This window comes from Citrus clementina, unplaced genomic scaffold (genome assembly GCF_000493195.1).
Source record: "Citrus clementina cultivar Clemenules unplaced genomic scaffold, Citrus_clementina_v1.0 scaffold_5, whole genome shotgun sequence".
In the NCBI taxonomy this organism is placed as follows: Eukaryota; Viridiplantae; Streptophyta; class Magnoliopsida; order Sapindales; family Rutaceae; genus Citrus; species Citrus x clementina.
This window is the reverse complement of record NW_006262201.1, coordinates 25699628-25724328: the sequence shown is the minus strand read 5'-3', so window position 1 is coordinate 25724328 and position 24701 is coordinate 25699628. Positions and strand designations below refer to the sequence as shown.

The 24701-nt window shown below is 36.5% G+C and overlaps 1 protein-coding gene and 2 pseudogenes across 1 annotated transcript; all 3 read left to right on the top strand.

The window, feature by feature from the left end:
- Positions 1–401: 401 nt before the first annotated feature.
- LOC112095417 (UPF0481 protein At3g47200-like) lies at positions 402–2496 on the top strand. Its single transcript, XM_024183002.1, has 2 exons — positions 402–1086; positions 1187–2496. The coding sequence occupies exon 2, from the start codon at positions 1195–1197 to the stop codon at positions 2467–2469; it is 1275 nt and encodes a 424-aa protein (XP_024038770.1). The 5' UTR covers positions 402–1086; positions 1187–1194; the 3' UTR covers positions 2470–2496.
- Positions 2497–3850: 1354 nt separating this feature from the next.
- Positions 3851–5080, top strand: LOC18041266 (annotated as a pseudogene).
- A 7011-nt stretch (positions 5081–12091) lies between these two features.
- On the top strand, positions 12092–20569 carry LOC112098083 (annotated as a pseudogene).
- The last annotated feature ends 4132 nt before the right edge of the window (positions 20570–24701 follow it).

Genomic DNA, 24701 nt, shown 5'->3' with positions numbered 1-24701 from the left:
CCCAAAAATTACATTTGCAGGTTTTTCGTCATTTCTGGTTTTCATGATTTTGTACAATATATAAGTTTTGTTTTCTAGACTTTGTTCTAAATAGTATTGGGAAATTTTGTATTGCACATTGTAGCTGTCCTCAAATCTATTAAATTGGATTAGGCTGTCTGAACTCGTTATAAGGGTTGTAAAGGGTCCATGCGGTATAATTTTCTCTTGATGCTTTCAACATTTTTGGGTTTACAGATTTGATGCATTGATGATTCTTTGATTCTGATGTCTTATGAAAATGTATGTTTATATTGCATTTATGAATTTCTTACTCCGGGAATAGTAGTAATTGTGTGCTGTATTTCCATGCAGTCAAAACCTTCATGATTTTTTGAAAAAGGAAAATTACTTAATTCGATAAAGAAGAATATATGAATTTCAATAAAAACTGTAGGAAGCAAAAAGACATCCTTGTGGCATTAATGAATTGCTTGAAACAAGGTTTAAGAATTTTGTATGCTTTTGTTAAAGCTATAAAATGCTATTTATTATCTGTGCTGTTGTTACAAACTAAAGTACTATTGTGCTTTATGCAAATTTAAAAGTGTTATGCTATGTGTTAGAGCAATAAAGTTGTTAAGAAACAGTGGAGGCTTTTGTTGCTTTACTTAAGATGAGGTTCAAGAATATTATATAAACTTTAGTAAATGTTTGCTTGGTGGCTTTGATCTTGTTGCTGCCCCAAACTGACTGATTGAAGGAGAGAATTTTACAGCTACATCAAGCTTCTTTCCCCAGATTAACTTCTGACATGGACCAATCAAATGGCTGTTGCATTCTTTGAATTTTTCCATAGTTATGGTCCACTTGTACGGAATCTGGAGAAATTAATATATGAATTGTGACTTATATCATCTGTAAAGGCAAGGAATAATCCAAGGAATTATATAAGAAGCACTGAAACTGCTTTGTTGATGGCCTGAGGCCAGAGAAAATGCCGATAACATATTCCTAAGAAAGTTGTTCCTTTTAGTTCAGTCCGGTCTATCATTGAATCCTGGCTACAGCTCTGCAAATAGTAGGGATTGAGGTGCTTCTGTACGTGTAAGAATGCTCTTGTATTTGGTTTTTTTTTTTTAATTCTTTTTTAATTACTATGCCTTATTAAGTGTTGAATTGATTAAATTTCACGCCATGTTTTCAGTTTATAACATGGAAGAATGCTTGCAAGTTAAGTTGAAAAAATTATCACCATTGCCCTCAAACTGCTGCATCTACAGAGTTCCAGAGCGATTACGTCAGATAAATGAAAAGGTATATACACCTCAGGTAGTCTCAATTGGCCCTCTTCACCATGGCAAAGCAAACTTACAGTTCATGGAAGAACATAAACAGCGGTACCTGCATTGCTTTCTTCAACGGACCAACATAAGCTTTGACGAGTTTGTTCAAATTATAAAGTTCAGAGAAGCAGAATTACGAGGTTCTTATGCAGAAAAAGTCGAACTAAGTAGTGATAAATTTGTTGAAATGATTCTGCTGGATGCTGCCTTCATCATTGAACTCTTATTGAGGTATCATTTCCGTCAACTTCAAAAAAAAGATGATCATATATTTCATAAACCCTATTTAATAGAGGATATATGGTATGATATGTGGTTGCTTGAGAATCAGCTTCCTTTCTTCATTCTTGAGGATCTTTTTGCTCTAGCGGCAATTGAAATCCCCGACCAACATGAAAATCCAATCATCATCACAGTCACATACGAGTTTTTCAAGGGTTTAGAGGCAGTACAAGGTAATCGGCAAAAATTCCCTCCTTACACTGAGGTTAGGGTAGAGCATTTCCTTGATTTTCTAAGGATTTGTCATCTACCATCATCGAGGAATCAGGAAAAACAAGAAGGTCAGCAATACCACAAAGGTAAAACCGCACCAAGTGTGACTGATCTCCACCAAGCTGGAGTCCACTTCAGTTTGAGCAAGAGCAATGATTTGTTCGCCATAGAATTCAAAAACAGGACATTGCATATTCCGAAACTGAAGCTACAGCTGGAAACAGAATCCTTATTTCGTAATCTCATTGCCTTTGAACAACGGCATTACTCAGAGAATTACATAAATGATTATGTGTTCCTTATTCATCATCTCGTGAACACAGCGAAGGACGTCGAGTTGCTTGTTCAGAACGGAATCATTGAGAACTGGTTGCCGGATAAAGAGACTGCGTCAATGCTTCTAAATAACCTTTCTAGAGGTACTACTCTGCTGTCTGATAGCTTCTATTTTTCTGGGCTATGCAAAGGATTGAATGATCACTGCAAAAGAACGTGCTACAAATGGAGGGCAAACTTGAAACAAAATTACTTCAATACTCCATGGGCTGGCATTTCGGTGTGTGGCGCCGTTTTCCTTCTTATTCTCACCGTCATTCAGTCTGTATGCTCTGTTATACAATTGTTGTCCCAACCCAAAAATATCTCGTGACGAAAAACCTCTGTACGGTATTTGTATGTTGTTTTTGAGTTGCTGTTTTCTTTTTTTATTTTAATTCTTATTCTCAAGCAATTTTATCATGGAATTGTTAATTTTACTTGAATGTTGAACCAAGCCTTTATTTTTTAATAATGAAATGAAATAAAAGGTGGGGGTATACCCTACAAAATACCCTCTTCACTCCTTATTTAGTGTTGCATTTACCGCAAGAAAAAATAATTTTTAAACGATAAACATATTTACTTGAAAACAAAAATTAGTTTATGCTATTTATTTATCTTATAATGTTGGAACTTGAAAGTTAATTTAAATTAATGTAATCCTACCAACTTGATTTGGTTTTCATATTGGTTGGTTTCATGTATCACACGAATTGTTAGGCACCGACTAACTCAAGCGTATGTTACTCAGACATCTCACTTGAATAATAGTCTAAGGAATGTTGATTTGGATGGTAGATATTTAATTAACTAAAACTAACGTTCTCAACTCAAAGCTCATCTACTAGTAAAAGCAAAACCCTTCTCCGTCAACTTATCTTCTTCATTATATAACAAAAGATGTTCAATGAAAGAATGAAAAATATATATATATATAAAATAATTAAGTCAAAGTAGTCAAGATCCAGCCACTCGGCTTGAGGGCTTGAGTTCGAACCGACAAGAACTTATTTCAATCCTTATTTTATAAATGTGAGATTAGAGATAGATTTATCTCTAATTATTTATTTATCGAGTAATTAATTTTAATAATATTATTAATTTTAGTTGAAACTGGAATGAATTTTCTGAAAGATGCTCTCTCATAACTAACCAACTAAAACTAACAATCAAATTATCAAACTCAGAGCTCACCTACTACCTACTAGAAAAACTGTAAAACTAAAACACTTACTTCTCCATTAAGTCATCTCTTTATATATAAAAAGGAGTGTTTTATGAAAGATGGTAAAAGCAAACAGTAACAATTAAGTATCAAATAATTCAAAAAGATGTCAAGCTCTGTTGCTACTGCTGCTGAGGCCGAGATTTGGATTGTCCCATTCTTCGGTCAGGGACATCTATTTCTATGCATTGAGTTATGCAACCAAATCGCTTCTCGTAATTACAAATCTACCCTCATCATTCCCTCTCACATTTCCGCCACCAGCACCATCCCTTTCTCGTTTCACCAATACCCTCTCTTTGAAGTTACAGAAATATCCTCCTCATCTCCGCCACCAGCATTATCCCTTCCTCGTTTCACCAATACCCTCTCTTTGAAGTTATTGAAATATCCTCCTCATCTCCGCGACCAGCATTATCCCTTCCTCGTTTCACCAATATCCTCTCTTTGAAGTTACTGAAATACCCTCCTTCGCCTCCTCACCCCCATGTTGTCATGCACAGCCAAATGCTTCAAGGCCTTCGAAACCTCTTTCAACCCGGGAACCCAAAGCCGACCCGTTTGTGCAGTCATCGACGTTATGATGGGCTGGACGGCTGATGTTTTCAAGATTTTTTGAAGTTCCCATTGTTGGGTTCTTCACTTCTGGTGCTTGCTCGGCAGCTGTGGAGTGTGCCATGTGGCAGGCTCGCATCCAAGGGGTCAAACCGGGAGAGGGCCGTTTACTTCCTGGGTTACCCCAGGATATGGCTTTATTTGAATCGAATCTTAAACACAGGCCTCATGGGCCCCCTCCTAGTGGTCCACCACCTCTGCGAGGTGCACCCGGTTCCGAGAAAAAAAGGTCCACTAGAAGCCGGTGATCAACCACACTGGATGAAGGAAGTAGAGGGATCAATGGCGTTGATGTTCAACACGTGTGATGGTCTTGAGGGACCATTTATTAATTATTTAGCCAATCAATTGGGAAAGCCGGTGTGGGGAGTGGGCTCACTGTTACCTGAACAATTTTACAAATCGGCCGGTTCAAAGCTTCATGATCATGAGATGAGAACCAACCGGCGGAGTTCTAACATGACGGAAGATGAGATTGGTTGAATTTGAAATCACGTGGATCTGTGTTATATGTGTCGTTTGGTACTGAAGTGGATCCGACCTTAGATGAGTACTTAGTACTAGCCAATGCTTTAGAAGCATCAAATCGACCGTTTATTTTGGTAATTCAAGGTGGTGCAGGTAGATTGGATCCTCTACGTCATTTGGACAAACCAGCTGAAGGCAGTTATTTTCGTAGTGGTTTGGATAATAAAGTCGGTAAAAAGGGTTTGATAATAGATGGATGGGCGCCACAATCATTGATATTGAATCATCAATCAACGAGTGGATTTTTATCTCACTGTGGATGGAATTCAACAGTAGAAGCAATTGGTTGTCGAGTCCCAATTTTAGCATGGCCAATTAGAGGTGACCAACATTACAATGCCAAATTTGTGATCAATCATCTCAAGGTGGGTACATGATCTCTGATGATCAATCAAAATCGATTCAAAAGGATGATATAGTGAGTGGTATAGAAAAGCTTATGAGTGATCAGGAGATTAAAAAACGAGCTCACGTGCTTCACAGTATATTTAACCATGGCTTTCCTCTGAGTTCGGTGGCTTCTTTGAATGCTTTCATAGGTCTTATTAACCATAAATCAGTTTTAGAAAAATAATTATCAGAAGTCCTACAAACCATCTAAAATAAAAAGATGGCCCGTCCTCCATCCAAACGACAAAAGCATGGACTCGCAACGCAAGTAGTCATATTCACCCGAGCAACAAAATGAACATCAAATTGTTGACGAGGCACCATATGCACAACATAGTGATATTGTTTAGTGTTTAATATTATAGGGAAGTTTTTAATAAATCTTCATTTCCGTGCATATTGTGAGCTTATTGCCAAAAATGAGACTATATAGTTGTGGGACAAACAAAAAGGGAAATTCTTTACCATTCGGCTAAATTTTGATGTCATGCAAAATAATATAGGATCTTGAATTCACTTTAATATGATATCAACATACGGAAGAAATTTCTGAAGCAAATAGATTTTGCATGAAAGGTATCGACACAAAGTCAGAGGAAAATTTGAATAGAATTTTTTTTAATATAACAATCACTGGTGACCATGTTTAGATACCATCTGAGAGTAGTAAAATATCAACTACCAATTCTACTGTGGTTGAAGAATGTACTTGTCGTTAGATGAGTTTGTTCCCATTGAAGCTATCAAAGAAAGAAAAGGAAAAAGAGCGGCCGCAAAAGGGAGGAAAGTGGGAGGAGTTGAAAGGCTGTCACAGCAAATTGATCGCCTTGTTGATACTGTGGAAATGGAGGTCGAATTTAAGAAGAAGATCATAGTATTAATGTTCCTAAAGGTCGAGAGATGGGGAGATTGAGAAATAATAGTGCTGCAAGTTTAATGAGTGGACAATATTATAGTTATATATTTTTTTACACACATGTATATAATATTTTATTTTTATGAACTACTTTGATTGCAATAGTTTTATGTACATAAAAGTTTATATAAAGATTAAATTTTTGCATTTTCTTTTTGCACTTATTTATTAATCAATTTGATAATATGTTAGCATGAATTTTTTTAGTTAAAAAAATATTAAAGTTAGTTTTATTGCAAATTAAAATAGTTAATAAAAAAATGATATAGATATGTAATAAAGAAAATAGAATATACTCTTTAAAAATCCAGTAAATAAAAAAATGATGTTAATAATAATATTCCGAATAAACTACAAATAAGCAAACAAGTACATTTTTATCATTGCACATGAATATTACACTTTTAATTTTCACTTATCAAATTTGTATAGTAGATTATTTGAAAATTGATTGTCAAATAATCATCATTTACCAAACACCCTACAAGAAGTTATTTAAATTAAGATATCTAATGAATTCTATTAATAGTGAGCGTGCTTATCAAATATATAAAAATAAAAAGAAGAAGAGTTGGGGGAAAAAAGAATTTTTTATTAGTTTGAAGCTGATTAGATGCTTTAAAAAGAAATGTTCTCATGATTGATGACTAAACAAGTGCATAATCCATTCCTAAGTGCAAGTCATGATAAGTAAACCACCTATAACCTAAAGAAATAAAAGAAATCCCAAATGTACCCTCAATCAATCCCCTTTGCTTACTAGTAATATTTTTTTTTCGTTTGCCAAAAATTCCAAGGAAAATATAAAAAGAAGAAGAGTTGGGGGAAAAAAGAAAGGGGAGGAAAATCAGGTTCCTCTGTTTTCATTCCCCTGTTTTGAAATTATCTATCATCGATATAATTTTATTCTCCTGTTACTAAAGGAGAATGGTTCAGATGAGTTGCCGTCCATCAGGCGGATTCAGATTTTGAATTATCATTGGTTTGATATTGTCGTTCCACTTGTTTCATGAATGGATTCCCACCTACGCGTTTGCTTATTAAAAGAATTAATCTTGCTTTTCTAGGAATATAATGCAATATGCATGACGGTACGTGTCCATGTGAAAGTTGATGAAATCTTCACTTTCAGTGTTGGAACTCCACAATCGAAACAATCAATACGACAATTTTTCTCTATCGGTTCAATTTTAATTAAATAGAAAACAAGTAAGGTCAAATAAATTCTGGTCCACCAATTTAATTAGTATAAACATATGGATCCCATCATTATTATTATACATATATGGGTATTTTTACTTATTATATGTTAGGTTCCAGTCAGAGACAGCCAATGATCACGCGTAACACAAGTGATATTTTTCTGCTTATGGCGAGAAAGGACCCAATAATTGTTGTTTAGAATTCTCAATGCCTTTATTCATATTCTGGAGCTTATTTATAATCACAAGACCTTGATTTTCAACCTACAATCACGGCTGAAATCAATAAAACAAATATTAAAATAACGACCTAGATAATATTTCGTAAAGATAATCAAAAGCAACTTGATAAAGTTATCCCAAAAGCAACTTGATAAGGTCATCCCAAAATCACGGCTCCAGTACTCATCTTTACAATTTCCACACGTTAAACTGCACATGCATGTGTCATGCATGGCTTGCATGGGAATCAACTTATGCTCTCACGTAATATACTTATGGTTTGGCTTTGGCATTCTTCCAGATCTTCGTGGCTCATGCACTTGCTTTCTATCATAATCACCCACGGCTTTCTTAAGCAAAGAGACGTGAAACACCGGGTGAATTCGAGCATTCTCTGGTAATTGTAGTTCGTAGGCCACGGCTCCAACTTTGCGAAGAACTAAATACGGCCCAAAGTACCTGCAAGCTAATTTCTGATGTGCTCTTCTGAACACTGAAGTCTGCCGATAGGGCTGCAACTTTAATAACACCATATCTCCCTGTTTGAACTCAACGTCGCGGCAACCCTTGTCAGCTGTTTGCTTCATCCTGTTAGCTGCTGTGACTAAGTTTTTCTTTAATTGTAAGAGCAGTTCATCACGTGAATGTAAGGCTTGATCAACCTCATGCACCGGCGAGGAACCAAGTTGATACATGGGCACGGTTGGAGGTGGTCTTCCATACAAAGCTTGGAATGGAGTCATTCCGGTGGAGACGTGGAATGTGGTGTTGTACCAAAATTCTGCCCACGGCAAAAAAGAATGCCACTTTCGCGGCCATTGGTGAACAAAACATCTCAAGTACTGTTCCAAGCATCGATTAATTACCTCCGTTTGGCCGTCGGTTTGCGGGTGGTACGCCGAGCTCATTTTGAGTTTGGTGCTGGATAAATTGAAGAACTCTTGCCAAAATCTGCTGATGAATATAGGGTCTCGGTCGCTAATGATTGATTTGGGCATGCCGTGCAGCTTCACTACTCCCTCAATAAATTTTTCCGCCACTGTTTTTGCTGAGTAAGGATGAGAAAGAGCCATAAAATGTGTTGATTTACTCAGTCGATCTACCACTACCAAAATAGCATTCTTCCCTTGTGACCAGGGTAAAGCTTCAATAAAGTCTAGTGTAATATCATCCCACACCTGACACGGGATTGGCAGAGGCTGGAGAAGTCCTGCCGGCTTGAGTGTTTCTGCCTTTGTTTGTTGACAAGTTGCACATTTACTCAAGTATTCACGCACAGTTTGGAACATGGATGGCCAGTAGAACTGTTGTGATAAACGTTTGAATGTGCGAAGAATTCCAGAGTGACCTCCTATCTTTGTGTCATGTGCTTGAAATAGGAGTGTGTCCCGTAATGCTTGTGGAACTACTACTTTATTCTTAAAAAATATCATGCCATCCCGCAACGTGTAAGGCCCTGAAGGTTGGGCTTGCACAACTGAATTTATTCTCTTCATGTACTCATCATTGCTGGCCGCGTTTTTTATTTCTTCCCATATAGCAACCTGCGGAATAAAGACATGAAATAGAGTTGGGCTGTCAAAACGTCGTGACAACGTATCTGCGGCTGTATTTTCTCGACCCGGCCTATAAACAATTTCATAATCCTAGCCCATTAATTTTACCATCCATTTTTGTTGCTCCGGTGTTGCGACTTTCTGTTCCAGGAAGAACTTGATGCTGCGATGGTCAGTTTGGATTGTGAAACCCTGCCCTAACAAGTATGGCCTCCATATTCGAATAGCTTCCACAATGGCGAGCATCTCTTTGTTGTAAACTGACCAAGCTTTCTTTGTGATGCCGAGAGCTCTACTCATGTACGCTATTGGTTTTCCTTGCTGCTGTAACACCGCACCAATACCATCGCCGGAAGCGTCAGTTTCAATAATGAAAGTATCATTGAAGTTGGGCATGGTGAGCATTGGAGTAATAGTCATAGCCTTCTTTAAATTGTCAAAAGCTTTTTCCGCTTCGTCACTCCAGCCGAACTGTCCTTTCTTCAAAAGATTAGTGAGTGGCCGAGCAAGCAACCCATACCTTTGCACGAATTTTCTGTAATATCCGGTGAGACCAAGGAATCCCCTCAGCTCGGAGATGTTTTGTGGCCGGGGCCAAGTTACCATCGCCGCAATTTTCTTGTCATCTACCTTTACGCCATGACAAGTGACTATGTGACCTAGATACTCCAATTCCTACTGCCCGAAATTGCACTTGCTTGCCTTGATAAAAAGTTGCTGTTCTCGAAGAATTTCTAGTGCCTGTTTCATATGGTTCAAATGGCAGCTCCACGTGGGGCTGTAAATTAGTATGTCATCAAAAAATACAAGTATAAATTTTCTGAGGTAAGGACGGAAAATAGAATTCATCAAAGCCTGAAACGTTGATGGTGCATTGCACAATCCGAACGGCATCACTAGGTATTCGCAATGCCCGTTGTGAGTTCAGAATGCAGTTTTATGGACATCCGCAGGATTAACTCGCACCTGATGATACCCTGCCCTTAAATCCAATTTTGTGAAATATGCGGCACCATGGAGATCGCCTAACATGTCATCAACCGTTGGAATTGGAAAACGGTCTTTGATGGTGACTTGATTTAGAGCTCTGTAGTCGGTACAAAAGCGCCAACTGCGGTCCTTCTTTTTTACCAACAGCACCGGTGAGGAGAAAGGGCTGGTGCTTGGCCGGATTAACCCTGAAGTGAGCATCTCTTGTACTTGTTTTTCAATTTCTGCTTTTTGGAAATAAGCGTACCGGTACGGTTTTACGTTAATTGCCTCGGTACCTTCCTTTAATGGAATTCGATGATCAATGTCTCGTGGAGGAGGGAGCTGCGTGGGCTCACAAAACAATGCCTCATAATTTGTCAACAGCTGCTGCATATCTGGTGGTAACGTGCCCAGCGACTCTTCTAGTTTTATTTGGAAACAAATTGCATATACCTCATGACCTTGTTTAATTTCCTTCGTTACTTCTGTCACCGATGCTGGCTGTACCATTTGCGGATTTATCCCTTGTAGGCGTTGTTTCCGGTTTCCCCACTCAAACTCCATAGTTAATGTCTTCCAATTACATACGACTGAACCCAATAGTTCGAGCCATTGCACACCCAGTACCATATCTAATCCTGATATCGGTAGAGAATAAACCGTGAGTGAAAAAGAAATATCTTGAATGAAAAGTTGTACCTGTTCAAACTTCCCTTGACATGTCAATCTTTCACCGTTGGCAACGCGTACTGTGAAAGTCTCCATTGGTTTGACGGGTAATTGGAGCAAATTAGCAAGTTTAGTGCTAATGAAATTGTGGGTGGACCCACTGTCTATTAAGACTATTATTTTGTACGGCCCAATCCTTGCCATGACTCGCATTGTTTGAGGTGCAGTCCATCCCGTTAATGCATATAAAGAGATTTTAGGTTTTTCCATTTCTGCTGGTCCCGTTGTTGGATCATCTTCCGTGACCTCTTCATAGATGAATTCTTCTGTTTGTGGTTCGCCTTCTAAAATCAGTAATTGTGCCTTGGTGCATTTGTGGCCAACGGTAAACTTGTCATTACAGTTGAAGCATAACCCTTGTGTACGTCGACGTTGCATCTCCTCCCAAGACAGTCGTTTGAAGGGTACTGTTGGTGATGCTCGATTGGGGACCGGCGGTGTTCGGCTGACAATTGTTGGTCGGAATAATCTTCGTTGGCGTGTTATCTGGTCGTCTTTCATACGAGCAAGGCTAATGGCTTCCTTTAACGTTCGTGGCCTGAACATCCGTATATCCTCTGCAATCTCCGTTTTCAACCCTCCCATGAAAGTGCCTACCAACGCTTTCTGTGACCACCCATGAACTCGGTTTCCCAACCTCTCAAATTCCTTTTGGTATTCTCGCAGAGAACCTGTTTGTTTGACCCGAGACAATGCTTCATCAAAGTCTTCACAATCAGTGGGTCCGAAGCGCGCCCACAACTCGTCAACAAATATTTCCCACGTAACCGGTCGACCTTCTTCTCGGTAAGCCTTGCACATCCACTGCCACCATTGATTTGCTTCGCCCTCCAAGTGATATGCCGCTAAGACTACTTTCTGCTCATCTGTGGTTTCTTGGTACTCAAAATACTGCGTTACCCGATTGAACCACTCCGTTGGGTCGTCGCCGGCATAGCGGGGAAACTCCAACTTAGCAAGTCTTGTCGGCATCGGTGGTCGACCTCTTTCACTTTCCTCGCGGAATGATCGTGAAGGTCCAATGTTCTCGTTAGTGTCGTGTCGTGAAGATCCAATGTTCTCGTTAGTGCCGTGACTGGCAGTGCCTCTGGTTGCACTAAAAGATTCAACCAATTTGTTCATGGTATCCTCCAGACGTTGCAGCTTGTCATTGAACCCAATTTCCATTTGTTCCATCTTGTTCTGTAAGCTCCCGATATCAGTTTCAATTCGTTCGATGCGCTCCTTGTTGGTCCTCATTGATAGCTAGCTCTGATACCAATGTTAGGTCCCAGTCAGAGACAGCCAATGATCACGCGTAACACAAGTGATATTTTTCTGCTTATGGCGAGAAAGGACCCAATAATTGTTGTTTAGAATTCTCAATGCCTTTATTCATATTCTGGAGCTTATTTATAATCACAAGACCTTGATTTTCAATCTACAATCACGGCTGAAATCAATAAAACAAATATTAAAATAACGACCTAGCTAATATTTCGTAAAGATAATCAAAAGCAACTTGATAAGGTCATCCCAAAATCAACTTGATAAGGTCATCCCAAAATCATGGCTCCAGTACTCATCTTTACAATTTCCACACGTGAAACTGCACATGCATGTGTCATGCATGGCTTGCATGGGAATCAACTTATGCTCTCACGTAATATACTTATGGTTTGGCTTTGGCATTCTTCCAGATCTTCGTGGCTCATGCACTTGCTTTCTATCATTATATTATATGATTATTGTACTATTTACGGATTGCTTTCATTATGTCATATTAGGTAAGGAGATTCCCTTTAAAAAAAAAAGAAAAAAGAAAAGAGAGAGAGACTCCCTCTTCGGCGAATGAAAATAAAAGAAATCAAAAATAAAATAAGACTTAGTAAATTTAGCCCTTTTTTCTATTTTTGCTGCTGGCATTTTATTCATAAAAGAAATGATCACAAGTCATTTAATAAATATTAAGGGCTGCATTATTAAGTCTTCTTCTTTTGCAAATCATTACTTTCATAAGCTCTCTATAATCACATTCCTTTGCAGTTAACAGAAATTTTTTTGCTCATTGAAATTGTTCTTAAATATTCAAGGCGATTACATTAGCTCATCAACTTTCTGATGCCATATAATTAAACATGTGCACTTGTACTAAAACCTTCAATTAATTTCTTTTAATAGCATAATCTCTGATGCTTGATCTTTATAGCATTTCTTTCTCAATTTCCATCCACTTTCCATGATAAAACTTTTACGGCTTGTTTTGCTTGAGTTTTGTAGTTATTGTTCATTTATAGTTGTTTTTTTAGACACTTGAAGTACGTTTCTGTTAATAGCAAAAACTCTGATCCTTAATAAAGAAGAAAAAATGCTCTGTTCATGTTTCAGTTGATTCAAGATCAATGTTGCGATACTGTTTGCTGTCTTTTCCTTTCTTGTCTTTCCTTCTAGTTCATTTTAGTTTATTTGACATATTATTAGATTTGTTAAGCAGCAGGCAATGGCAGAGGTGGGTCTGGCTGCTTTTTCCAGCATCGTATCAGAAGGTGCAAAGTCACTGTTCAAACCAATTATACGGGAGATATCTTATGTGTTCAAGTACTAGAGCTACATAGATAAGCTAAAAGATCAAGTAAAGCAGCTGGGATATAAAAGAGAAATGGTGCAGCAACCAGTTAATCATGCTAGGCTACAAGGGGATGAGCTTTATGAGGGTGTCACAGACTGGCTACATAGCGTTGACGAATTCATCAGTGAAGGGGTTGCAAAATCCATCATTGATGTTGAAGATAGAGCTAAGAAGTCCTGCTTCAAAGGATTGTGCCCAAACTTGATTTCTCGTTACAAGCTTAGTAAACAAGCAGCAAAGGCCGCAGAAGCTGCCGCTAGTCTCGTGGGAAAAGGCAACTTCTCTAATGTTTCCTACCGTCCTGCTCCAAAGCGGGCAGAACATATGCAAGCGAAAGATTTCGAGGCCTTTGATTCAAGAATGAAAGTACTTCAAGATGTTGTGGAGGCGTTGAAGGACGATAAGCTCAAGATAATTGGGGTCTACGGGATGGGCGGCGTGGGGAAAACCACGCTCGTCAAGCAAGTTGCAAAGCAAGTGATGGAAGATAACTTGTTCGATAAGGTCGCTATGGCTGTGGGTAACAGAGAACCCAGATCCCCAGAAAATTCAAGACAAGCTCGCTTCTGATTTAGGCATGAAATTTGACTTGAATGATAGTATACACCATAGAGCTTCTCGACTGCGTGAAAGGTTGAAGCAAGAGAAGCGGGTCCTCATTATATTGGATAATATTTGGACAAAACTTGAGTTGGATGCGGTTGGAATTCCTTCTGGAGATGTTGATGAGAAAGGTAGAGAGGATGATCAGAGAAGATGGACAATAATATTGACGTCTAGAAGTCGTGATTTATTGCATGATGATATGAAATCTCAGAAAAATTTCTCAATTGAAATCTTAGCAGACAAAGAAGCATTGCAGTTGTTTGAGAAGATAGTCGGCGATTCAACAAAAACATCTGCTTTTCAACCTATAACAAATGAGATTGTTAAAAGATGTGGAGCTTTGCCAGTCGCAGTGAGTACAGTTGCAAATGCTCTGAAAAATAAGAGGCTTGCCATTTGAAAGGATGCGTTGAATCAGCTGCGAAATTCTAATTCAAGAGAAATTCATGGAATGGATGCAAATGTCTACACTTCCATAGAATTGAGTTACAAATTTTTGGAAAGTGATGAAGCAAAGTCTTTGTTCCTTCTTTGTGGTCTATACGGTCAAGGTCATTCTCTAGAAGTTCCTTCCTTATTGAGAAATGGTATGGGTTTGGGTTTGTTTAAAAATGTTTACACATTGGAAGCAGCAAGGAATAGAGTGGATACATTGATCGACATTCTCAAATCGTCATGCTTATTGTTGGATGGTGATGCTGAAGATGAAGCTAAAATGCACGACATTATTCATGCTATTGCTGTATCAATTGCCTCAGAAAAGCTTATGTTTAATATCCCAAATGTTGCTGACTTGAAGGAAGAGATAGAAAGGACAATAGAGAAGGAACCAACCGCTATTTCTCTACCTTTAAACAAAAGAAAGGCTTCTGAGCTTCCAGAACGGCTGGAATGTCCAAAACTCAAGTTACTTTTGTTGTTTACAAAGTTTCGTAGCTCTTTAATAATCCCAGACCTCTTTTTTGAAGGCATGAAACAACTCAAAGTATTACATTTTACTAATGCTCGAATCCCTTCATTACCTTCATCACTTGGTTGCCTCTTCAATGTTCAAACATTATGTTTAGATGGTTGTGTACTGAATGAAATAGCCATAATTGGACAGCTAAAGAAGTTAGATATTCTCAGCTTTCGAGATTCTAATATTGAGCAGCTGCCACTTGAAATTGGACAATTGACACGGTTAAGGTTGTTAGATTTGAGCAATTGTTGGAACCTTGAGGTGATAGCACCGAATGTCATTTCAAAATTATCTCGATTAGAAGAACTGTATATGGATAACAGCTTTTCACAGTGGGATAAGGTTGAAGGAGGAAGCAATGCCAGTCTTACCGAGTTGAAGGGGTTGTCAAAGCTAACTACTTTGGAGATAGATGTTCCAGATGCCGAAATTCTGCCGCAGGATTTGGTCTTTGTGGAATTGCAAAGATATAGGATATGTATCGGAGATAAGTTGGGCCAACGGCACGTCAAATCTGAAACATCAAGATTGATGATACTCAAGAGGCTAGGAAAAGTTAGCATTCTTTTGGAGAATTATGGGACGAAAATGTTAATGAAGAGAACCGAAGATCTTTGTCTACGGGAACTGAAGGGTGTTCAGAATGTTGTTCATGAATTAGACGATGGGGAAGGTTTTCCACAGTTGAAGCATCTTAATGTAACATATTGCTCTTGTTGGGAAAAATCAGGTTTTTAAATTTTTATAAAACCTTTTGAAGATCGCTCTCATATAATATATAAGAATTTGTATTCTAGAAATCGTACCTTGAAAATCCGATTTGGCTTTTTCCGTTGAAGTGATTTAGGCTCCTAGATCACGATCCGCCACCACCACTCCTGTTAGATCACGATCCTGCACCAACACGCTTGTTAGATCATGAACTGTCACCAATGATCTTCCAGCTTATGACTCAGGTTCGATCTGCACTTGACGTGTGGGCGCCTTTATCACTACCAAAGCAACTAGCACGAGAAAATTTTTCTCTCAACAATAGAGAGAAAAATCTTTTTCTCTGATCTGTATAAAGTGGCTCCACCTTTTTCTTTTAAGAAAATAAGCCTTATATATCTCCCTTTAGTGAAAACCCTACACGGTACTTTTCATTTAATAGGGGACCCACCATGTAAAATAACATAAGGCCCCTTACATAAGCTAATTAAATGGAGCCTCTCACTAAATGATATATTTAGGCTTTTGGCCCAAATAGCTAGTTATCTTGCTTATTAGTCCAGTAGTGGTGCAGTCAATTAAATGAGCTAACCCGGGGATCATTTGGGAACATACAATAGTGGCTATAACAATTAGGCCTGTAATTAAACTAGCCTAATTATTTAATTCCAAATCTACTCCACTAAAAGATTGGAACTGACTTCCATAATTGTATGCTCGAATAATAATTCGTCCCAAGCCACATTGATTTCTTTACTGCACAATCCTTTGTACCACATCGTTAATTAAATTGATATCTCAACTGTCCAATCAATTTAATACCATCTTTTTCCTTGATCCTTACTGGTTTTCTCTAATGATCATTTTCAACATACTAAATATGTTGACGCACTTTGGCCAGAGAATTCAATGATCAAGTGCCGAAAACCTATCAAGAGATGTGTTGTACAAATTCTATATTGTTAATCCATAACTCCAATACTCATAATTGCTCCCACCAAGATACCGGGTAATCTTGACCACAAGTATGTGTCGTGCCCATTGGTAACTCAAATGGAATAACAATTACAATCATGAAATCATAATTAACTCAAGATTAAGATTACAGTAAAATCAATGCCTATGAGATTTAATAAGTCTGACAGTTATTACAAAGTTAATTAAATCTCATATGTGATCCTGTTCAATGTAGTCGTACTACATCAATAAATTCATACATGATTAAGACAAATCATTCAATGAATTTATTACAGTTTATACCTAAATAAAGTGCCCAACTTTATTTATCAACTGCGAACTAAACTTATTTAATCATAAGATAACTTGTATTTATGTCTTCTGTGAATCCACATGGTGATCACATAAATACATATAATATGATTAAATGGACTTTAATACAAATATTAATGTAATTAAGATATTTGAATAAAATACCTCATTTATTTTATTAATCAGAAAAATTGTTTATTACAATTAAATAAACACATATGCTTTTAAAGAGCATATTTTTCCAACAACTCTAAGATTTTACATATTGTCGGTTCAGTTGGACGGGTTCGTTGCGAAGTCTTTCCCTGGCTGGAGTCATTGTCTCTTATGTTTTTAACTAATTTGGAGACGATATGCTACAGCCAACTCAGAGAAGATCAATCCTTCAGCAACTTAAGGATTATAAAAGTAGCTTTTTGTGGCAAATTGAAGCATCTCTTCTCATTCTCTGTGGCTAAAAACCTATTGCGGCTTCATAAAGTAGAAGTGGAAGATTGCCGTGAAATGAAAATGATTATTGGTAAGTGTTGAAATTAATTATTGGTAGGATTATTGACATTGGCTCATTCTTCTTTTTTTTTTGGTGAAAAAAACAATAGAGGTTAATTATATATTGTTTTTGTTCATTTATAGGGCCCGACAAGGAGAAACCAACAACTACTCAGGGATTCAAAGAAATCATTGCAGAGGATGATCATGTTCACAAGGTGAAAATTTTTTGTTTAATAATTAATTAATTGATTGATTAATTATTTAATTAATATTATCACGATTGATCTTCAGTCATCAAAAGAATATTATATTAGATAGTTGTAGTTGAAGGAACAAAAATGTGTTAAGAATAACATATGATGAGTCAGCTGCTGAGTCATCAAGCCACGCTGGAAGTCAGTTTTGCAGTTAGTTATAGAGCTTATCAGCTTCCCTCCAAAAGTTTGTTATGTGTATTAGAATCTGTGCTCACGAGTTTTGTGAGATTGTAACCTTGAAAAGATTCTCACACTACTGTAAATTGTATTGTGACTCAATTATAAAAGTGTTGTTGAAGCTTTGAGTTCTTCTGAGCAATATTTGCTGTCATGTTATGCATCACATCACCAGCAATTTTTCCTTTCTTTTGCTCAACTCTATTTTCATGATTCAACAACAAAGAATATAGTTCATCTAATGTGATCTTTTCACCTCGAGCTAACACAGCTGTGGCTAAAGACTCATAGTCTGATGAATCAAGACCAGTTAATATATGCATCAGAAGATCATTTAACTTAATAGGTTTTCCAGCTAGAGCTAAAGTATCAGCTATGCGTTTTACTTTTACAAAATAATCAGACATATGCATTGCACCTTTCTTAATAGTTTGAATTTGCATTCTAAGTGTTTGAATTCTAGCTTGTGATTGAGAGATAAACATACTAGCAAGAGTCTCCCAAAGCTGTTTTGAAGTTGTAGAATCAATCACAGTAGCAAGCAGATTTTGCTGTATCGATGACATCATCCAACTCAGTAAGAGTTGGTCAGTCTTCATCCAAGCTACGAATTCTGGATTAATAGATCTGGATCCAGATTCAGTTAAAACTTCAGCTCCATTGTTGTTTCCAGAAGAAAGGAACTGCTCAGGACATTCTCGATCGCCATTGATAAACCCTTCCAAACTGTTTCCTTTGATTGAAGTTAAAATTTGTGTGCGCCACCGAATGAAGTTGTTTTGATCTAGCTTTACTGGCGTAACATGGCGTAACAAAACTGAAAGAGTTGTTGTTTTGAACTATATTTGCCATTTATGGCTCTGATACCATGAAAGAAACTTAGTTCTATATTGTTTGGTAGGCTAGAAAATGAAAGAAAAAAAAAAAAGAGCTTTGCAAAGAAATCTGTTGGATCTTTTATTATTCCAAGCTTACAGTTTAATGACTACTGATTAATATTTATATTGAGCTACAATCTCTTTACACACACACGAGATTGTTGCAACACATAACCATTTGCTGTATAACTAACTTGACACATAAGCTCAACCAGCTAACTAACTTTGACAGGTTAGCTTAATGATTTGATCTGCTACAACCAGCTACATAGCAACATCATGCTCTGCTCCAGCTTCATCTAATTCACTAACAAAGAACATTTTGGTCTACTATTTCCTTTACTACGGGAACTAAAAATCATGGATCTTCCAAAACTCAAAAGATTTTGCAACTCCAACGAGAGTATAATTGAACTACCTAAGTTGTGGCATCTGACCATTGAGAATTGCCCTAATATGAAAACATTCATCTCCAATTCTATGTCTGCGCAGCACATGACAGCGGATAATAAGGAACCTCAAGAAATAAAATCAGAGAACTTCCAGCTAGCTGATCATATAGAACCACCCTTCGATGAAAAGGTGGTTATTATTATTATTATTATTATTATTATTATTATTATTATTATTATTATTATTTCTTCTTCACTTTCATTCGCATAGGTGTAATTTCATTAGACTCAAAATCAAATTTAATGACTCATCTTCCTAGAAGTTGTCTTAATTTATATATGATTTAACAGTATTATTGTTATTATTAACTAACTTTACAATAAGAATTATAAAAATGTCTCAAATTAATTAGATGATCGGTAACATGGTGTGAATTATATCCATTTTACGCCTTACATCTCTGTTTTCCTAGCTAATTCATATTGGATTTAGCATTAGATTTGATTTATGTGTTTCAAGGGTAATTAATTTGTTTGTTTTTTTTTGGTTCCTTCCAAAAATGAAACCAATTTGAATATAAAATGTTGGGAGGACTGCAGAGATTAGTTATGTATTTTCTTTACAACTTAAGTTTGTTGATTTTCAGGTTGCATTCCCCAAATTGAGACGGTTAAAGCTGTCTAGATTACCCAATGTGTTGCATCTCTGGAAGGAAAATGCCGAATCCAACAAAGTTTTTGCAAATTTGCAAAGTCTAGACGTATCGGAATGTAGTAAGTTGCAAAAATTAGTACCGCCTTCATGGCATTTGGAAATTCTGGCGACTCTGGAAGTATCAAAATGTCACGGGTTGATAAATGTGTTGACGTTCTTAACATCTAAAAGTCTAGTGAATCTTAAAAAAATGAAGATAGTTGATTGCAAAATGATAGAAGAAATCATACAATCGCAAGTTGGAGAAGAAGCGAAAGATTGCATTGTTTTCAGGAAATTGGAGTACTTGGGACTTGATTGTTTGCCTTAACTAACAAGCATTTGTTTGGGTAATTATACTCTTGAATTCCCGTCCTTGGAACGAGTAGTTGTGAGACAGTGTCCAAAGATGAAGATTTTCTCTCAAGGAGTTGTAGACACACCAAAGCTAAACAAAGTGAAACTCACCGAAGGAGAAGAAGGATGCTGGGAAGGCAATCTCAATGACACCATACAAAAATTGTTCAATGAAATGGTGAGTATTAATTAATTAAATATTGGTGCTAGCTAGCAAATTATTTTATAGAAACTAATATGGTATAATATGATTGGTTGACTGAAATATATAATAATAAAAAATAAATCATGAGGGTCATTGGATGTTTTAGTTTAACCAATCGTATTATGTTACATTAGTTTATACAATATTATTTGTACAAAAGAGTTTGTGGTCGCATCATTACTCTTGCTATTTTTTTAATTACTATTATTATGATGATGATGATGGTGGTATTGTATGCTTGCTTACACATTAATAATTACAAAATGTGCAAAATTCTGAAGAAAAGATTGAGCCCACCCTTCAAGTACAATAAAGAAGCTATCTCGAACCAGGACAATCTCTTATCCATGATTCAACTTGTTCGTTTTTTTGTACTTGAATAATTTGACCCCAAATGTATTTACAGCGTTTTGGTCATGCTACAGACTTGCAAGACACTTTGGATTTGTTAGATGCATTCTCTGTTTAAGGAAGGACTTGAATTGATGTTTCATGTCTCATGCGATATTCAATTAGATTCTGTTTCAACTTCTATGTTAAGCATCTGATTTCTAACCTGTTTTGATTGAAGATCTTTAGTGAAGAAAACAGCACAAGACAATGCTGATTACATTTGTATGGCGTTATCATATATAAGTGTGTAAGAATTTATACCTAAATGCATGCCGTCTTTGTACAAGCTGAAGAGTACTATGCAATGAAGGATTTGCCTGCACAGAAACGAGAAACATAAAGAAGAGACACACGAAGCATTTTACCGTTTTGAGATCATTGCAGCATACAAAAAATGTGAATAACAACAATGCAATATACGATACCCACATTAAATTTATGTACAAACATATAAAATTAAGTGCTAAATTTGAACTTTTAAAATCATTATATAATTTGGATATATCCAGAACTTTTAGCGTATGTAAGATTAATTTTAATGCATGCAGCATTTAGAAGGTACTAAGGTAGAAACAAAAATTTGCGATTGCAACAAGAATTGATCTTTGCATTCCCCAGTTTAGTAATAAAAAAATCAAAACAGAGTAGAGACAGGGGATCTCTTTCCTCATTCCCCTGTTTAATAACAGTAAAAACAAAACAGACGAGAAACGGAGGCCATCTTTTCATTCCCCTGTTTTTCTATTCATTTTAAAAAAAAAGTTATTCAAAACTTTTTTTTAATTCAAAACTATTTTCTATTTTCATATTGACTTTTATTTATTAAAAAAAAAGTAATTAAGAAGTGTAATTCTAAACTCATCCTTGTGCTTTGATGTTGGAGGGGTTTTTCCGTTTTTCTACATTGGCCATATCAATTAATGATGAAAGTTCTTATCATTAACTGCTTTCGAAATGAGTAAGCACGCTATGACCCGTAAGAGAATTTAATAATTGGATAAGTTATATAACAGCTTTGATATGGCTCCTAGACATGTATGCAATTTGTGTCTTTTAGTTTGGCTTTGTATTCTTTTTTAATTAAATGAGTCCGGATTAGGTCAGCGGTAGATAAACGAGTCGGTTTTTCCATTACTAAGCTTTTCATGGATGAAAATTTTTATTTATTTTTTTGTTTTATAGATTCTCCATGAATGCCATTAGAAATGAGATTGAATAATTCAAACTTTCTTTTTCCCCTTAACATCCAAACATGTTAGGTGAGGGCTACTAATAAGTCTTTTGTAATGAGAACCTGTGTCTAAGCAAAAGCAGAGGTCAATTGCCAATACCATACTTCTGCACCTTCGTCTATCACTGTTATTAGTTTCAGTGCTTAAATTGCTCCATAAGCTTGCACTTTGTCTTTGTCTTAATTTCTGAGGCGTACTGCTAATGAGACCCCCTGCCAAGTTCAAGCTTCTTGATGTCTTGTGATTCCCTTTTTTGTGGTGGTTACTTTGTCATAGAACTGACTGTTAAAGGCCATCAATCAATCCTGTTTTATAACATTTTTTTTTTTAACATAATGATCAAACAAATGTTAGCCCTCAGATTGCATGCAGCTATTGACTTGCATCCAATTATTGACTCTCTCATATTTTGATATAAACTAAATTCATAAGAGGATACCTCTTCACCATGGCAAAGCAAACTTACAGTTCATGGAAGAACATAAACAGCGGTGCCTCCAAGACTTTCTTCAACGGACGAAATAAGGTTTAAGGAGTTTGTTCAAGTCATAAAGATCAAAGAAGCAGAATTACTCGGTTCTTATGCAGAAAAAATCGAATTAAGCTGTGTTGATTAAATTCGTTGAAATGACTCTGCTGGATGCTGCCTACACCATTGAACTCTTATTGAGGTATTGTTTCTCTCAACTTGGGGAGCCAGTTTGGGAAGTCGCTCCATTGCTACCCGAACAATTTCACAAATCAGCCGGTTCCATGGTTCACGATCGTGAGATGAGAACCAACCGACGGAGTTCTAACATGGCTGAAGATGAGATCGTTCAATGTTGTATTTGAAGCCACATGGATTTGTGTTGTACGTGTCATTTGGTACTAAGGTTGGTCTAACCTTCTACCTTTGATGAGTATTCACAACTGGGCGATGCTTTAGAAGTACCAAACCAGTCATTTATTTGGGTAATTTAAATTGGTGCGGGTAGATTAAATTACTTCAACCAACCATGAATTTATCAATTTCTGGTAGCTCACAGGCCACAGTGAAGCATGACTGCAACCAGACATACCATATTGATACAGCATTCCAGAGCAGGGGAAAAAATTTGGATATGAAGTAATGGATACAATTAAGATTTTTTTCCCCTTCATTTTTCAATCACACTTACACAGCATGAATATTTACTAAAGAAACTTGTGCCGAACGGTGTGAGTGCTGTTAGCTGTAAGGTACACTATGTTCAAAGATGGACACACTAACGTGTACGGGAAATAGAAATCTATAATGCAAGTTTTATTAAGAAAGTATTCGACAATTAAGCTTTGACTGAAAACAAACTGGAAATTTATGATCTATCTCTACTTCGACTTGTCTTTCTCAAAATTAAATCTTCGCAATCTTCAAAGTGAACAGAGCCTCCCACATGCATTTCTACGTTGATTCTAGGATATCAAACGAGTAACCATGATTCACTGACATACAGAGGTACCAACACATACAAGTATTGAGAAATATTTCCACTAAATTCTTTTCATGTGTACAACTCAACCAATCATGAACAAGAAAAAGAATAAAAAATTAAAAGTGTCTCTAAGATTAAATTGGATTTATCATGTAAGACCCCAACCAATCAATAAATTCATAATTCAGATAAAAAAATAATGATTATAATAATAATAATAAGACAAAATCTTGATATGGGCATGCTCTAATTTTGCATGCATGAACACACATCACATTAATCCAAACAAATCACATACCGTAAACACAAAACCATCAAAAAATTAAATCCCAGAAATATTTTTTATCATACACATTTACACTAAATGCCCCAAATGTATTTACAGCGTTTTGCTTATGCTACAGACTTGCAAGATACTTTGGATTTGTTTGATGCATTCTCTGTTTGAGGAAGGACTTGAATTGATGTTTCATGTTTCATGCAATATTCAATTAGATTTTGTTTCAACTTCTATGTTAAGCATTTGATTTCTAACCTGTTTTGATTGAAGATCTTTAGTGAAGAAAACAGCACAAGACAATGCTGATTACATTTGTATGGCGTTATCATATATAAGTGTGTAAGAATTTTTTACGAGAAGATTAAAATTATCTTGACCATTATTAAAAGGAATTAATCTGTCAAGTTGGCCTTCTCAAACCAGCTGTTAAGGAAGCACAACAAGTTGCTGAGAAGGATTACCAGCTGGCTTCATATGGTTACAAAGTCACACGTGCATGATTAGTTAGTAAGTTAGCTAAAATAGTTTGTTGTAGAGTTAGTTGAAATTAGCTTAATTACAGTTCAGCATTCTTGTATATATAAATAAACTTCATTGTATTATGTTTTTATGAACAATGAAATGAATTAGAAAGATCTGGAATATTTCCTCTCAATTCTTCTTTCAAAACTTTCTCAGTATCCAAACATCATTTTCTTGTTTTTCAACTTGGTATCAGAGCCAGCTATGGCCTCAGTAAATCTTGCTTCATCCTCTACACCAATTCAGAATACTAATGTCAACTCATCGACTGTAACCTTTACTTTTAATACACCTGTTAAACTTGATCAGTCAAACTATCTGATATGGAGGTCACAAGTCTTAGCTTCAATTCGAGGTAACAGACTTGAGAAGTTCATTGATGAATCTATCACTCCACTTGCTTCTCACATTGCTCAGAGAGTTGGTGATGATCTCAGATTTGTTGAAAATCCAGACTTCATAACATGGCGCTCACAAGATCAAGTGCTTCTCGGATGGTTACTCTCCTCAATGAGTGAAGGCATCATCAGTCTTGTATTCAACCTGGAAACTTCTTTGGAGGTATGGAAAGCTATTGAAACTCAGTTTGGATCACAATCTAAATCTAGACTTCTGCACTTAAGGTACATGATGAACTCCACTAGAAAAGATTATTTGAAGATCACTGACTACTTTATTAAGATGAAAAATATTGTTGATAATATGGCTGCAGATGGAAGT

Bases quoted from the DNA above. Each gene is read 5' to 3' on its own strand.
- LOC112095417 (XM_024183002.1), top strand. From the start codon at position 1,195: ATGGAAGAATGCTTGCAAGTTAAGTTGAAAAAATTATCACCATTGCCC.